Below are 16,875 nucleotides of genomic sequence, written 5' to 3' on the forward strand. Positions count from 1 at the left end.
GGTGCACCCGGCGGCGGCCCGGGGCCGGCCCCCGCGCTGGGCGCTTCTTCCCCTTCCGTGGTTTGTCCTTTCGAATGCGTTGCACGGCCGGAGCCAAGCGCAGGCAGGGAAAGGCTTGGCAGGTCGGCCCTGCCGCGGGGACGACTCCTCAGTACTGCCGAGTAATTCCTGCGCTTCCCAAGTACATTATCTGTTATTTTGCAGATTTTTACAGTACTCTAGTAAGATGACGGGCGCGTTTCGCCCCGGCACGCAGCGCCCTCCGTCCCCGCAGAGGGGCACGCCTGCTGCCCGCCGCGGGGGCCGTGCCCGGCTGCCTTCAGGGCCCCGCTCGCTGCCGGGCGGGCTGCGGGGAAGGGGGCAACGGCCGCTGGCACCCGCCCCGGGGTCTCTCCCGGATGGGCCGCGGCCCCGCAGCGTGGCCGGCCCCGGCGGGACCCCCCCGGCCCGGGGCGCGGTGGCGGGCTGCAAGCGCCGCCCCGGCGGGCGGTGTGACGGGCGGTGCCGCCCGGCTGCTCGCCTCCCTGGGCCGCGGCGGGCCCGCTGCCGCCCTCCCCCGGCGCCGCGGCGGGCGGGAGGATGGAGCAGGGGCTGTCCGCCATCACCCTCTACTGCGCGCCCGCCGCCGGCCCCGCGGCTGCCTCCTGCGCCATGGAGCCCGAGCAGGTGAGCGGGGCGCCCGGCGGCGGGGCCCGGGGCAGCCCGCTCCGCGGGGGGGGGGCAGGCCCCTCGGGGCGGCGGCGCTAGGGTCCGTCCGGGGCGTGGGTGGCGGTGGCGGCCTGACCCCCCCCGGGCCGGGGCTGGGCGCGGGGGGAGCCCCCGGCGCGGGCCGGTTCTCGGTGGGGGTGGCGGGGCGCGGGGGCCTGGCCGCGGGCTCGGCCTGCCGGGCCGCCCGCCCTTCCCTCCAGCGCTCCGTAATTACCGGAGCGCGGCGCCTCGGGTGTCAGCCGGGGCCGGCAGACAATGCCCTGACAAACGAGCCTGATGAATATTGCATCGGGGCAGGCTGCCGCCTCCCGCCGCCCTGCCAAGGCCACCGGGGCCGCCGGCTCCCGGTTAGAGCGCTCCCGGTGGGAGCGGCCGCGGTGGGAGCGGCCCCCGAGAGCCCTCCCGTCCGTGGGGCCGGGGCCGGCGCCGCGCCCCGAGCCGCTCGGCGGGGGGGGGCCCTGCAGTCGGCGCTCGCCCTGTTATTGTGCCTTCCGTTTGAGAAGGGCTCATGCTGTTTAATTTCGGTTGAAACGCAAGGCTGGAAAGTAGGCGATAGAGAAAAAAATCCCAACCCCCAACCAACCCACCCACTCCCCCCCCCCCCCAAAAAAAAAAAAAAATTAAAAGCCTAGCCAGGGAAAGCAACACAAATGAAATCGGTAAGGCAGGCAAGATAACATGGCTAGAAATATTTCTTATTATTACCAGCCTTTTAGTAGCACTGTCGGGTGAGTCGAGCTGTGTAAATTGAATTATTCATCTTTCTGAGGGAGAGCGGACATTGCAACTTCAGCGTTTTGGGTCATAAGTTTTTGCAAGGAGACCTGAGCCCAGTGGCTTCCAAGATGCCAAAGTGACCAGCCTGCTCTCCCTCTTCCTTTTTTTGCTTTTTTTCTCCTCGCTTTGATGAAACTTGACGTTATTGCATCACCTAGTATGAGTTGTGTGAGCTCTCCTAGCTTACGTGTAGGTGTCCTGGCACACCTCATCCTTAATCATCATTTATTTATTTTAATGGCGTTTTGGATGTGGCTGAATTTCCATTGCGCTGGGTGTTGTACCAGCGCTGTCAGAATGTGTCCTGGTCGCACGCGGTTTCTGGCTAAAGGCTGAGGTGAGAGGGTGGGTGTGAAGAGGGTGAACAAGGAGCAGCGGTTTCATACGCTGACTTCCTGACGGGCAAGGTTTGCATGGGTGCCGTAAAGCCAAGAAAAATTCCAAGAGGGTATCTAAAAAGAAAAATAAGTCACTTTGCAGTGTTTCCCACGTGCGTTAAGGGTGTTAGCCAGCGTGGCAGAAGCACAAGGCCTTTGTGTCTAATTGTTGCGGGAACAGAAGCCAAAGTAAATACTTTTGTGGCACTCGGTTAAGACAAATGCTGAGTCTTTCAAGGTCCGTATAATGTGTTGGAAGGGGACAAGCCTGTGGAAAAAGATGAGGTGGGCAACCTGACCAAAGCCACGGACTAGAAGAATGATCTTTGTAACCACTTCTTGAATTGGAAAAGAAGTTCAGATGTGTAAAGGAAGTTCAAAAGTGTAAAGCCCCCCAACAGGAGATGCTGTAATATTTGAGCTGTACAGATCTGTATCGCCACGGTTTTGGAAAGATAAAGAAAATTTGTTAATGCTGAACTTCCAGCTTGCAGCTGGGAAGGTTGGCTTTTATTGATGCTGTGCATGTAAAAATTAAAAGGACCAATGTTACAGTGATGGATAAAACCCACATCCAGGTTTGTTGACTAGGTAATCACAAAAGCAACAGCTGATATATATTGTTTTATTTAATGATTTAGGACTCTGAAACAGATTCGTTGTTCCTTGAGGAAACCCTACTGTCTCAAACTACCACATTTGTCTGCAACTTTGTACCAGTACCAGCTACGCAGAGCTGCTTGCTGTAGGTAGTGTAAGTGGAGTGTGGGATGGCTGTGCAGGCAATTGAAGCCTGCTTTTTAAATTTTAACTACAATTTTTTTCTAAGTTAAAATAGTTGAGGCGTTTGAGTTAAACAAGCCAAAATCAGATGAAGAGGCTGTGCCTTTAGGGCAACTTAAGGAGAGGCTGATGTTGCTTGCTGTGGTTAATCACAGCAATATTTGTGATGCTGTGTTGCAAAAAATAGTGCTCTTCAGCACTGTGACTAAACATGAAAAATGGCATCATTGTATGATGCCAATAAAGGAGCGTGAAATGTTCATAAAAGACTGATTCTGTGGTGCTCTTTGCTCCAAAAACTACAGAACTGAGTCACAGTAAGTGGTGCCCGCTTTTAGAGCGGCAGCAAGGAGCGCTCCCTGTGCTTAGGTTGCTCCACTGTTCTCAGCGTTTGTACTTTTGTAGCTTTGCTGTTCTCCTCGTGCTCTGTTCCCGAGACTGATACGCAGCAGAGAGAGTGCGCTGGGCCCCGGCGAGTCGGTTTGGTCTTTCTACATGGAAATGTAACTCTGCATGAAAATGTAATGCCATTTCAGCTTAATTACCCTATTGGAAACTTGCCGCTTCATTCTGCTGCGCTCCCCCAGGAAAATGCCCCAAATGTGCTGTGGTAGTTAAAGAAATGCTGGGGGAAGCTGAAATGACTTGCAGTTTTGAGAAGCAGAGGTATGAGAGCTGGGAGCGATGATGAATGTGTGCGCTCCCTCTCCGCGCTGTAGTGCTTGGCACGTGATCTTTACCTTCCCTCCCTCTTCTCTATGGGCACGAGAAAAACCTGTGCCTGGAATGGAGGAAGCCGTTCTGCTCTCCACGGCCCCCTCCTGCCCCTCTCTGCTGTGCCCGCTGCCTTTCCCAGCTAACTGAGCCTGTTTGTGCTCAAAGCTAATTTGCGTGATCTAGCATAAGAGATGGGAATGGTGATGCTGGGCTCGCAACAATTAAGGGATGTCTTACAGCTCTGTGATAAAATACATATTTTTATTAATAATTTTGAATTGTGACCTGTGGAGACCATTGAGTTTGCATAGGCAAGAAGTCGAAAATTGGAATGTGCCCATTTTACGTAGCCTGAATTCTGTGTACATGTACACACATCTCATTCCTTACGATACGGTTTCAAATAACACGAGCTCGTGCATTTTTAAAAACTTCCATGGTACGTTAAAAACATGTGGCTGGCATTTTCTACCTTCTGTGTCCTTCTCTGCATGACAGAAGCGTGTTCAGAACAGTTTTGTGCATTTGATGCAGTAGTATCTAAAAGCTCTGCCGAGGCGAAGGCTCTGTTTTGAGAGCTACAGTACAAAACCTTACTAAAATTCTCTGCCTGCAGGAGTTGCTAGCCTAAAGAATTTTTGATTGGCCTTTGAACTAGGAGTATATTTTTTAATGCTTGTGACCCAAAGACTGCATTGTACCACTCAGCAGCTGGAAGAACAAACCCAGACATTGTACTTCTCTTTTTATATGTCTTTAGCCACAAAACTAAGGGTTGTTCTTTTAGCACCGTCCCTGGCACTCATCGTGATCGCTGCTGAAAGCCCACAGAGGCAGATGCATCTTTCTAAAGCTTGACCCTGGCTGCTTAGTTCTCCTTTATTCAGTTCTGTTGTGTCCTGGAGGTGTCTGTCTAAGCTTGCAAAGAGGTGGTGGCTACAGCCTATGAACTGCTTGATTAATTTCACTTGAGACTAATTCCAAAACCAAAGACACTTTTATATATTCACACGTATATGCTCATCCAATTACTTAAAGAAAAGTGTCCTGCTAAGAAACTCTTATGTATCACAGTGCTTTTTAGGAATAGATGTTTTTAATACCACCTGTGCATGCTGAAGTGAAGGCACTCATCTTTTTGTTATTTTTAGTGGAGAGATCAGTTTTCAGGTATCTGCAAGCAATAATGTTTCAGTCCTATCTTTACCTACAGCCAAGCTCTTACAAATGTCCGTTGTATATACTAATCAATCTAAAATATTTTAAATACCTCATTAATTTTTTTTAAGGAGGAGCTTTTCCATTTCTGGAGGTGTGTACTTGACATAATGATTTTTTTTTTTCTTCTTTATAGCAACTTGCAAATGGAGATAGAGGCTTTGAGAATGTGGAGCTGGGTGTCATAGGAAAGAAGAAGAAAATTCCAAGGAGGGTTATTCATTTTGCAAGTGGAGAAACAATGGAAGAATATAGCACAGATGAAGAGGAAGATGAACAAGAGAAAAAAGATCTCTTGCCGCCTGTAGATCCTGTAGGTGTTTTACTTGATAAATTGCCACTTCTGGTTTACTGGGTAACTACCCATATTTTATACTTTAATTTTTGCGTCATAAATCTGATTTAGTACTTTGTATTAAAGATTCCCTTAGTAAGATTGGTGCTAGGGACTGAGAAATCTGAGAAATATTCCTGAGTTGTTTTGTCCTGGAGTCCTTCTCCACTAAAGTAGCCCTTTTAATTAGAAATGGGTTTAATTTCTTCACGGTTCTGGTCTGTCCTCTCCAGCATTTCTCCCTCTAATAATATTTGCTTGGTGTCTCCTTGATTTGTATTATTCTTAAAAAAAATGCGCAGGGAAGGCATTTGTTTTCTGTTTGGTGACAGTGGAGAGTTGAACCTGTAATTTAGTGTTACCATACCAGCAATTTGATATGATTAAAAAAAGAGTATAGCAGGGAAAGAAACAAATGACTTGCAGAAATAAAAGGAAAACTGGTGTAATTCATAGTATGTGAAAAACAGGTTTTAAAGGACCTGCCTAGTCTGTGTATGTAATGTTCATCTTCTTGTAAGCCATTAAGATGTTGCTTGACCTGTGAATGGAGTCTCCATTTATGGGGTCCAAATTCAAGTGGAGTTTTGACAATTGAAGCTGTCTCCAGTAGCGTGTGTCGTAGCTGCTAAAGTATGTTTTCCTTTTTGTCATGATTTTGGGTCTATACTTCGAGGTAACAGGAAATATATAGTGTTATATTCAGTTGGCATCTCTGACAATCTGGTTTGTGGTGATGATGGTGTATTTGCAAAGCTCAGAGCCGCGCGTGCCAGCTGTGGCAGCAGCAGCTCCCTGCTCTCTGGCAGTCAGCCCTAGAGAAGATCCACATCCTTCTCTTCATCTCTCCACATCACTGAGTCTCATGTTTCGTTTATGACACCCCCACGAACTGGTGTCCCAGCCACCTCTTTTCTCTGCCCTCCTTACCCCAATAAGCTGGGTCTGCGGACCTGTTCCCTGCCTGCTGGTGGGCTCCCTTCCTGGCCCTCTCTGGGCTCTGTTGCCTGTATTGCGATAGAGGTGGAGGCTCGAAACTGGCTGGGTCCTTCCCGATGTGCCGGGAGCCGTTGCTTTGTGCAGCAGTTTGTCCCGCCTGGTTGCACGCTGGAGGCAGACGCTGGTGTGTAGCTGCTCGTTCCCATGCTCCAGAGAAGAGTCTTGGTGTGCACAGAAACTGGTACCCTGTTTTCTACTTGGCGTTGCTGTTGAAATGACTTCTGCACCAGCATTTGGGAACCCATAATTAAGAAATGTTGTGGTTGAAGCTCTCAGCTCTCTTTTTTACTGTATAGTGGTAGGGCCTGTATTTATTTACATGCATATCCACCCTGGGAGAGCTTGCCCTTATTGAACGGACTGCGGTAAAGAGGTTGACTTTCTGCTCATTCTCTTTTGAAGAAGTGGTGAACCATAAGGGCTTTGCTTTGGGAGGGACTGTCAACTGGTTCTTTTTTTCCCCCTCTGTAAAATGAATTTGTCTTGAAGGGAAAAAAAAAAAAGGTGGTTTGAGGACAGAGCTGCAGTGAGACTGTGGGCATTCAGCTGGGATTTGGTTCGTAGCAATTCACAGGTGAAGCTGTTGCACTTCATCTTGGATGGATTCATGGTACCACTATTTCTTTCTTGCTAGGTAGTTCTTGTTTACAACAAAAAGTAACAACAGCCTGAGAGCATGTAGGGTATCATCGGTATAAAATACACTTGACATTTTTAGTTTGAAAATAAATGTATTGTACTCACAAACAGTGAGTAGATGTTAAGCTGCCTTGCTCAGTGGTTTTTTTTATCTCTGCAAGGATCTACAAAAAGAAATGCAAGAACTGTGAAACCTACTGAATATTACGGTAATGTTCAGGTATCTTCAGAGTCAGATCTGTTCCCGCTATGCAGGTCATGTCAGATATCCATGGATGTATAAGAGATTTTTCCCAACTATAATTAGCAGGGGACCAGATCTGTATAACTTCTTGTGCCATTTCTTCTCGGTAGAAGAGTTCCACTGTGGTGCAGCAAGGGAAGCCTCATAAGCCTTAATGTATGTGTTGTGAGGCCAGAGAAGTGCACGCTGCTGTAGAAAAGGACATTTAACTAGAGAGCCCTCAAACGTGCACAACAGCCGGGAATGCGGCATGATTGTTCTCCTGCTTTCCTAACAAGGATTTTTTTCTGAATAGCAAAAAGTATATTGCATGGCACAGTGACAATGGCTTTATTCTCCTTTTATAGCTTAATTTTTATTACCCTTTTTAATAAAAGGACCCCTCAGACCAGAACAGTTTATTGTGGAGCGCAGTATGCCTTATTATGTATTGCTTTTTACTTTGACAGAATTAACTTGATTAGAGCAAGGGTTGCCATTAAGTGAAGTTTACCTTATCTGCTGCATGCTTCGTGTATCCCAGCTGAGACACTCAACTGAGAAATGTTAGTCCAAGCTGAGCTTTGATGCTTGAGCCAACAGCTGCCTTACAAATCCTACAATAAAAACATTTTTATAAAAGCAATTAAATAGTCAGTTTGCTGAGACCAGCATGTCTAAAACTTGTTATCTCAGTTGGGATATGAAAAAGTATGTTTCAAGTAATAGCTGTTTCTGGTCCAACTTATTTTTAAAAAAAGCACATTTAATATTTTGAATAGAAACTTTGCATCATGAAATTTCAAAGCTCAGCTGGTATTGGCATCCTGGCAGCCTCTAAATTAGTTTAAGGGAAACAATTCTGATAACTTCTATAGGTCAGCACTCACTTCATTAACATTCTTGGACTGGAGTGTCCATTCTGTTGTATTTTGGTTGTTGGTTTTTGTAAAAGAATGAATTGAATCTAGAATACAGGGTATGCTTAATACATTTCCCCCTGGATTTTTTAGATAGTAGCGTTCAGTATTATCTGTGTGTTCTCATATTAAAACATAGATGCTTTAATTACGTAAATGCTTTAATTTTAACTGAAACTTCTAGTCTGTCTAGAAAGACTTAGATGCTTGCACTTTATATGTAAATCTCATTTTGCACCTGTCCACCAAAACTTTATTTTGTTGTAACTAAACTTCCCTAACCTGTTTTAGAAGATAATCTTTCTGTTTATCCTTGGAGGGCTGCTTGCTATAAGCTCTTTGTTGCATTCAACTATTACATGAATAGGCAGAAAGTGGAGTGTAAATCTTTGCAGAGCAATTGTCAGTAATGTAACTGTTGGTGATAACCTTGGAATTCATCCTGAGAACATCTCTGCAACAAAGCACCAGAAGAGATTTAATTTTATTAACCTTCAGTGCTCAGAAAGATTGAAACACGTTTTTGCAGGAAGATTATCTTGATATCCTGTAGTTAAAAGGAGCTTAACTTCAAATAGCAAAAAGTCCTCTCTTGAGGACTGTTAAACATTTGTCTTTTAACAATTTGGGGATGAGGGAGAAAAATAGTGACTGACCAAGTAATGGCTACTCATAATATGGCAGAAGCTTTTTGATGGAGGATGGTGTGTGTGTCTCTGATGTTGTTTTCACTGGCTTGTCTTAGGTGCCACAGTTTGACATGGTGCATACACTAAAAGACCTGTTACAGCAATGGCCAGTCAGTAGTTAAACTAATTTGAAATGCATCTTGGCACAGTAAACAGTGGAAAAGTATCTATTTGGTGGTGTATATTAACTCTTAAATACGGGATTTGTTTTTTCTTAAATCAGGAAATTATTTTTTCCTTTATTTTGCCATTTTCTCTGGCAAAGATAAACCCTGCGTTCTTCGGAAAGTTCAAGTGTTATTAGGGACTGACTGAAATCTGGCAAGTTCAGGGGAGTGCGTGTGTGCTCCATTCGGCAGTACTGTACTTGGAAACAAAACCATGTTCTGTTAGACCAGAACCCCCTTGGTTTTATCAATGGTTGAATCCATTGTGCTCATTCCTATTTAAAATGCAGCACTTTAATCCAAGTGGTACGTTAAGATTTTTTGTAATTTAAAAACCAGTTATCATAACCATTGTGTTTCCTATTTGAAACAACAAAATAAAGTCAGGAAAGCTGAATAGTATAATTAAGCATTGTAGAAACGTGTACTAAAGAGGCTGATGGCGGGAGACATCCTGTCCCCTTATAATAAGCCAGTGTCCTGTGTTTCATACTGCTGCCCCTTGTTTCCAGTCAAGACATAGAGTATTACTGTGGCCTTGCATTGATGAAAGACTGAACATTAAGGCTTCTTTGGCCAAAGGAGGTTGATGTACAGTGTCTGGGTGTGTGGTTCTTACTGAGCATTAGTAGGACCTGACTTGGGTACTGTTTTCTGTACCACTCAGTGCATTAAAGCTGCTTCACGGAGTAGGGTTAGTTTGTACTGAGCCATTGCCTAACGGCCCCGTTCATATCACCCGAGCAGTTCTGATTTTCTCCAGTACCTCTTCTCGCCTCACATTGCCACTCCTGCTTCAGTCTCCGAGGTGCTCTGGGAAACCACCCGAACGTACCCTTGGGAAGTGAAGGGGGAAGAAAATAAAGGAGAGTTATTCCTTGGAGGTGTTCCCTTGTTCCTGGTTGTTCTTGGTGGTTTACTTCCCGAGGCATCTCCTTTCTCCTCTTGAATTCGTGTGAAGTATCTTCTCTCATGGTTTTGTATTGCCTTTTGAGATACTTCAAAGGATGCTCCTTTTTTAAATTCAGGGGACCGGCAAAGCCTTGCTTGGCAGGGGTGAAGAAGCATCTTGCGGGGCTTTGTCAGAGAGCAGAGGTTTCCATGAAGCTGAACTTAAAGTGCTTCCAACGTACCAAACTGGTTTTTAATTGCGGTCGGGGAACAGTGGAAATAGAACCTCTGTGTCTGCCAAGCCTCAGATGTTCCCTACATGTGTGTTGCCACAAACGTGTTGCAATACTCTGTGTCTGAGTTAGTTCTGTCACGTTGAAGTTCAGCTGGTCTTTTCACTCTTAAATGTTCCAGGGGCTCTTGTAGCTTCTTGCCTACAGCCGCGCAGCAGGTCCGTTTGTCCTGCACGCTGTGTTGAATGCTTTTTCATCTTGTCACCTCATTATGAAGGATTGTAGAGAACCTCGTCAATGCCATTATCTGCACCTGTGGCAACAAGCTTTTCCAGCACTTTTCTTGACTTCCTCAACTGAACAAACTCCAAAATGATTGTTGTTAGCCTGTCTGCCAACTGAGTGCATAATCATCGAGCTGGATGCACAACGAGGTGCTTTTGTGCACGCAGGGTAGCAAGCTGGTTTTGCTTACATTTTTACCTTGGCAGGACATTTTCCATGCCCGCTGCCAAAAATATATAGCATCTGGCTTTTTTCAGCCTGCTCAACTTGAGGTTCTGGCTTGACAGATGATTTCTTGCTGCCACTGATTTGTAGAGGCTGTGCTTGGAAAACACCAAAGTCCTGTAGCTTGTGTACATGCGTACTGAGGCTGTCCCAACGAATCCCTATAGCCATATTATTTACAGTCATATTGGTTGTCCTGTACAGATAGCTATTAAATAAGATCACAGAAAATGCTTACTGTCACAGTGTTTAGCAATAAGTTATAAACACATAGGGAACTGATGGAGTTAATGGGTTTCATGTAATAAAAGCTGACACTCTTAATTGCTGCTTTCTACAGGGAAAGTACCTCTACAGAGATTTTGCCTGAGTACAACAGACCGTAACTATAAACATGTTTTAGGTGACTATGAAATTTGAGTTTGCCCTTTCACAGAAGTGAAAGCCTACAGCTCCTTCCCCATTAAGACTGGAATCTGCTTTTCTCCTTCTCCTTTTTATTACATGGCTTGTTTTTAATTTCTTTCCAAAGAGAGATACAGCCTCTTTCCTTAGTGAAGAGGATAGTGTAGGTATGCCCGTTAAGTTCTAACTTTAAGTTCCTGTGTGGAAGTATCTCAATTTTTCTGGAGGTTGCAGTGCTTTCTCTGTGGCAGCGAAGACACCACAGTTGTGCAAAGGGCAGCTCCTCCTCGTCTTCCTGGCCAGTCCTTCCTAAAGAGTCTGTCCACTGCAGCGCTCCAGTCGTGCGAGCCGTCCACTGCCTCTCTGGGGATCCCAACAAGATCCCAGCCCTGCAGCTGCACACAGGTCTCCATTTCCGTGTGTTCATGCCCCATGCTGCGTGCCTTAGTGTGCAGGCACCTCAGAGAGACTTCCTTGCTCATGCAAATGCTTGGGGTGACCCCACTTGAGCCCTGTTTTGTTGGTTTTGTGTTCCTTGTCATTCACGCCACCCCAGGCGCTTCCCTTGTCAGCCTGTCCATTGCTGCCTCAGAGCTGCGGTAGCTCTTCCTCCCTCACGGTTCCTAGTTTTGTTCCTCAGATGCAATTCCAAATGGCAATTTGTATGCAGTTGTAAATACTTGGAAGTGGTCCCTTGCTCAGGGACCACTTTGAAGGTTTGGTTTTAAATAGTCTTTTGCAGCTTTCTCATTATTGTAATGAGGGGCTACTTGGATAACCCACTTCTCTTCTAGGGCTGATGGAATTCAGAACATCATGGAAAGGTCTTTCTAGCGATAGGAGTTACCTTGGGATTGAGGTGGATGCTTGTCATTTCCCAAGTCTGGGAGCAGGAAACAAAACTCAATGAAACAGATTTTCCCAGATATAAACTGCGGTTATATTTATATCTTAGGGTGATACTTTGCTTCATGCATGTCTGGTCTGGACTTACTTTAAAGCAAGAATATTGTGGTAGCTGGCAAACGGGAAGCATTGCAGATCTTTCTTCTCAATCTGTTTGAGCTTTTTCATGTATTAGTAAGAGCCATGAACAAACAGTTCTATGTATTCATACTACTATTGTTCTTACAGACAACGCTCACATGGGGCCCCTACTTGTGGTTTCACATGCTGCGAGTTGCCACATCAACCTTATCAGGTATTGCTTTATGTAATTTTTGGGTAAGCCAGTAGTGGAATATTGAAAGTCATGTTCACAGACCATAAATCATCTTTGTGAGCTACTGGCCATTTTTTTCAAAACTACGAATGAACCTGTATTTTAACGTGTAGAGACATGTTCTCTTGCCTTAGACACCTTTTTTTTTTTTTTTTTTACTTTCAATCAACAACTCTTGAATGGAAGAACAAACAGGAAACACCCTTTTGCTGAACACTTTTTTCCCCCCTTTTCCTCCATTAGCGTTGGCAAGGGAGTGTATCAGCTTTCTATTTGGTTTTGTATGGAAGCATTTTGTGTGACGTTATCTGAAAAGAATGCTGTTTGGACTAACTAAACTGACAGTTTTTATGAAGACAACTAATAATTATCCCATCTAGTTGTGTGCATTACAACAGACTTCTGAGGTTACAAAATAAAAATAAGGCTGTTGTCAAGAGTCTTAAACTCATTGCATAGAAGTTTATTTGACATGTGGACCTCACAAAATTCTGCCAAGTTTTAAAAATACTTGTCCCAGTCTATGTTCCTCCCAAGGTGTAAAGTACCTTTATTGGTTTTTTTGACAAATGTGGAGTTTCTGTCATTGTATATCTAATTTTGTGTATTTTAAAAAAAAGCTATAGGCAGTTTATTTTATTAACTAACTTATCCTTACTTTTAGAAGTGCTTTTTCTCTAACGTACAGTGTAATTCCATTCCTTGTCATATCTGTTCTTCATGCACAAAAATACTGCTTTCCTTTTTTGAGAAGTCTTTTATTAATTTGAAGATTAGTACTTCCTTCTTCCCACTTCAGTTTTGCTTCTTACATTTGTAATTCAAACTGGTCTTCTGCACAGAGCTCTAGATGCCAGCATATCTGTAAAGTTAGTTATTGTGAATATTCATTGAAGCAGTCAATTGCCAACTTCGAATTTGTTTAACCTGAAGACAACTAACTCCTTTGCGTCCTCGGCAGATTTGTAATTTGAAGTGCAATATATTTGGCTTCCTGCTTGCCTTTACTCAAGCAGCAGTGCTGTAGCCATCACCCTGGTAGAGACTGACTGACACAAACCCCTGGTTCCACACTTGTGACACTGCATTACCTGTTCTAGCAGAGCAGTGCTGCGTGTAGCCTCCAGCTTGAAAGCTGAGACAGCTGAAACCTAAATATTTTATTAATCCATTAGGATGCAACACAGAAGAACATTGTTAAAACTACTGACTTGAAGTGTGCATGTATCAATAAATAACTCTCTAGTTCACTGGGTCCGTTAGACTGAAGTGCCAGTGCAATTGGTAGCCACGTATTTTTGTCTAACCTTACTTGTCAGTTCCAAGTTCAGTTAAAGGCTTATCCTTTAACCGTTTCCCTAGCAAAACAAATCGGGGTTCAAAGCTGAAACCAGTAGAATTCAAACAAACGCCGCCACCATCTATATTTTCGTTGACTTCCATGTTCTTCTCCTTTCATTCATTCTTTATCTTAAAGGACAATTACTGGTATATTGGGCTAATAATTACATACAAGTAGATTAGCCTAGCAGATTTTGGTTTTGTCTTTTGTGTGAAGTAGGACTATGGAAAACCATTCAGGAAAGATGAGGATGCCTTTTAAAATAAAACCGTGCTTAAGAATTTTCTTCTAGATACTAATCATATGTAAACCTCTCTTTATTTTTTTTAGTGTGTGATTTCCTGGGAGAAAAGATTGCATCTGTGCTGGGGATAAGCACGCCAAAATACCAATATGCCATTGATGAGTATTACAGAATGAAGAGAGAGGTATGTGTGTGAGATAGGGCTCTTACCTTCCTTTTCTCCAACTTGCCTTCCCTGGTATTTAAAAAAAAAAAAAATTAATTTGTATTCCAGCATTAAAATGAGGGTTTAGAACCCCTATTTCAGTTTGCCTTCAGTTTTCATTTAACAAACGATTAATGCCTGCCTATACATCAGCCTTTTCTCACCAGTTTATCAGTTAGAACGGGCTGGGTCCCGCTTGTACAATGCATTTTCAAGTCGTACAATGCATTTTCAAGTCAAGTGTGAGGAAGTTGGATGGAGCACTGGGCACTGCAAAGGGGTGGCTGCTAGGAGTATACTTCCAACTCTTAAAACCTGTTCAACAAAGTGTCAAGGGTAAAGGTTACCATTTGTTCTAAACTATAACTGGAAATGACTGATAGGTAGTCAGTGCTTTATGCAAAAAAAGCCTTAATAATTTTTATTTGAAAGAGAGGAAACCTATTTAAAGCTTTACTATGATTTTTTTATTTTTGATAGCTTTTTATCATTGAGCTGAAAAAGCTTTAGAGAAGGTAGACCTGTTGCTGTTGACTAAAAAGTGCTTGTCTAGACACATGATTTTTTTTGATGTTTATTTACCACAGTTTAATCCTTCACTTTGGGTGATTTTATTTTATTTTTTCTCCATAAAAGGAATTCTGGAATATACCTCATTTTATTACCAACTAATGCCTGTTTTTTAGTGGAGCAGACATCCTTGCCTCCTAATAGGAACTGGTATACTCTTAGGGAAAGACTTCAATTGAATGTAAGTAAGCAGTAAACAGTAGCTTACAAATCCAGTTATCTATTTTTAGGAGGAAGAGGAGGAACAGGAAAACAAGATGTCGGAAGAAGCAGAAAGACAGCATCAGGAACAGCAGAACAAGCCCCAGGCTGAAGCTCCTGTCCGGACAGACCAGCCTGAAGCAACAGCATGCACTTCATTTGTGAATGTAAACTTTGAAAACGAGGGAGATGGCCAGTCTGTTGGGGAAAACAAACAAGATGTAGTTCCTGTCCCTCCTTAAGTGTAAAGGTCTGTATAATGTAGGAAATAGGAAGTGTCAGGTGTCACAATCTGGCTATAAGGAGCAGGAAAAATAGGATTATACTTGTTCAGTGAAATAACAACTTCTAGCATTCTTATTGATCAGGAGAGAGCTAGGCAGTATCTGTTCAGTCTGTCTGCCTAATAAAGGCTGAGGTGTTCTGCCAAACTGGCACTTCAGTTAAAATGAAAATTGCACTACAAACATTTGGTCTAAAATTGAATGTGTGAGCTAATTTCTGTGGAAAGAAGTAAAAATGTCTTTTCCTTGAATTGCTGTGTCTGTAACCCCTGTGGATTGCAGATGCAGTGCTGCTTCCTACTTCTAAAACACCTATTTCTGATTTGCACATTGTTTGCAACTTGGCTCTCTGTGAATAGATTAATAGGAATCAATACCCTGTAACTCAAGTCATTATAATAGTGTCTTATTTCCCCTATTTATTGTCACTATTGTATGCATGTATTTTTTTTCTGTTGTTGTTTAACACGAGATAATGTTAGATTTAATGTTAATTAGATTTAAGGGTCCACTGACTTTTTTTTTTTAAATTAAAGCATTAAAGGAGGCTGTAAACACCCTTAAGAACTTACTGACAAGTACCAGCACTTTTGGAGGCTGATAGTGCTCAGCTGTTCCATTCAGTGCTGCAGCCAAGTACAGAACTAGCATCAGTGTAAGATGTTCTCACTCCCAAGTCCAAAAACAAAGAGATCCACCTGCTTGAATACTTCACATTGCTCCCAGCAGTCTGGGAAACAAACTAAGGTCTTGCTAAATTATACTGAATGCACCAGACACTGCCTACATTACCAGTCTAGAACTATGAAAACCTTTTTGGACATAGTTTACCTGAGTCAGTGTACTTGATTAACCTAAACAGAGTACTTGTTTAGTGTTAAATTACCAGTAAGGGATGTGCCATTGCAAGTGTAACCCCTTTAGCACAGAATACATGAATAACTAGAAATCACAAAACCAAACTTATGATTCTATTTCTTAAATAAACAAAACTTCGTTGCAGTCCTGCAACAACAGTAACTTTTTTTTTTTTGTCTAAGTGAAATGCAGGTAGCTCCAAAGCTTTTAAATAGCCCCAAATACCAATTAAGGTTATTTTAACTGCAATGACTGTCATTTTGCTGTGGCTTGTAAAAGGTGACTCATTTACTTTGTGACAATCAGATGTCAGTGCCCCAGTCACTTTTGCTACAGAACTATTATAGATAAAGGAGCAGAGAACCTGTACTAGTTACCATGTAAAACATTACTTCAGTGAAATTTTATGCTGGGTATCGTCATATGTCCCTGGCCTTGGTCCCACTACCAACTGAGGAGCCTGACGTAACACCAGAGGCTGGCTGACTTGGCTATTAGTTTCCAGAATTCAATTATGTATTTCAGACAACCCTCTGCCTGTAGAGCACAAGTTCCCTCTCCTCTCATCTGCCCTTACCATTCCAGCACTACAGAAGGTCTTCTGAGGAGGATTCATCAGCTCTATTCCATCCCTTTTGATACTCTGTTCTTTGCCTCTTTTTGAATTGTAAGACAGAGGGTGCTGACAGCTGTGTAAAGTCATTCCTTAGCCCAAAACACCTGCAAGGGAGAGTTGGTTCAACACCTGGGGAACACACAGAAAAGCAGCTTGTTGAGAGTTCTTATACTGTCAGAGGTAGAAAGCCTCATGTAGCTCAAGGGTAAAACCTTTACAGCTGAAGGATATTTTGCTTTTCTGCCAAGACATTAGTGTCAATTGTGTTGGTTTCCCCTCCCCCCATTATCTGTTGCATCAGAAATGGTCTCACTGCCTTGGGTTTAAACTTCTTTGTATAAAATACTGTATTACTCACTGTGCCTTAACTTAATCCTTCCTTCAGTTTTTTGCAAACTGTATGAAAGCGGTTACTTTCATAATGGTTTAATTTTTCTGTAAATGCATTAATCTGTTATTTTATATTTAATATAATTTTTGAACTGGAAGTTGGCTATGGCTTTTCTTTTAAAATTGTGTGGTCATTGAAACTTTACGTCTGCACACAGGTGCATGTGCCTGTTCATAGTTTCCATCTACTGAGTCACACATCCTGGTGGAATATTCAAGTGCTGAAATTCAAAATACTATACAATCTCCACCCCTTCCTTACAATCTCATGTAGTAGTTTTTAGCATACTCAGTGTGTTCAGCACTACTCAGATTAATAAATAATGCAGGACTGCAACCACCTCTGGCCTGGA

General features: G+C 43.4%; 1 protein-coding gene across 1 annotated transcript; it reads left to right on the plus strand.

Moving 5' to 3' along the window:
* The first annotated feature begins 376 nt into the window (after positions 1-376).
* Positions 377-16,489, plus strand: FAM177A1 (family with sequence similarity 177 member A1). The gene is made up of 5 exons (XM_040602265.1): positions 377-666; positions 4,717-4,893; positions 11,725-11,791; positions 13,485-13,582; positions 14,404-16,489. Exons 1-5 carry the CDS (start codon positions 580-582, stop codon positions 14,614-14,616), a joined length of 642 nt encoding a protein of 213 aa, XP_040458199.1. The 5' UTR covers positions 377-579; the 3' UTR covers positions 14,617-16,489.
* Positions 16,490-16,875: the final 386 nt, after the last annotated feature.

The sequence above is a fragment of the Falco naumanni genome, chromosome 7, assembly GCF_017639655.2.
Source record: "Falco naumanni isolate bFalNau1 chromosome 7, bFalNau1.pat, whole genome shotgun sequence".
NCBI lineage: Eukaryota > Metazoa > Chordata > Aves > Falconiformes > Falconidae > Falco > Falco naumanni.

Bases quoted from the DNA above. Each gene is read 5' to 3' on its own strand.
- FAM177A1 (XM_040602265.1), top strand. From the start codon at position 580: ATGGAGCAGGGGCTGTCCGCCATCACCCTCTACTGCGCGCCCGCCGCC. The intron at 667-4,716 runs GTGAGCGGGGCG...TCTTCTTTATAG, and splicing joins GCGCCATGGAGCCCGAGCAG to CAACTTGCAAATGGAGATAG. The intron at 4,894-11,724 runs GTAGGTGTTTTA...TTGTTCTTACAG, and splicing joins TCTTGCCGCCTGTAGATCCT to ACAACGCTCACATGGGGCCC.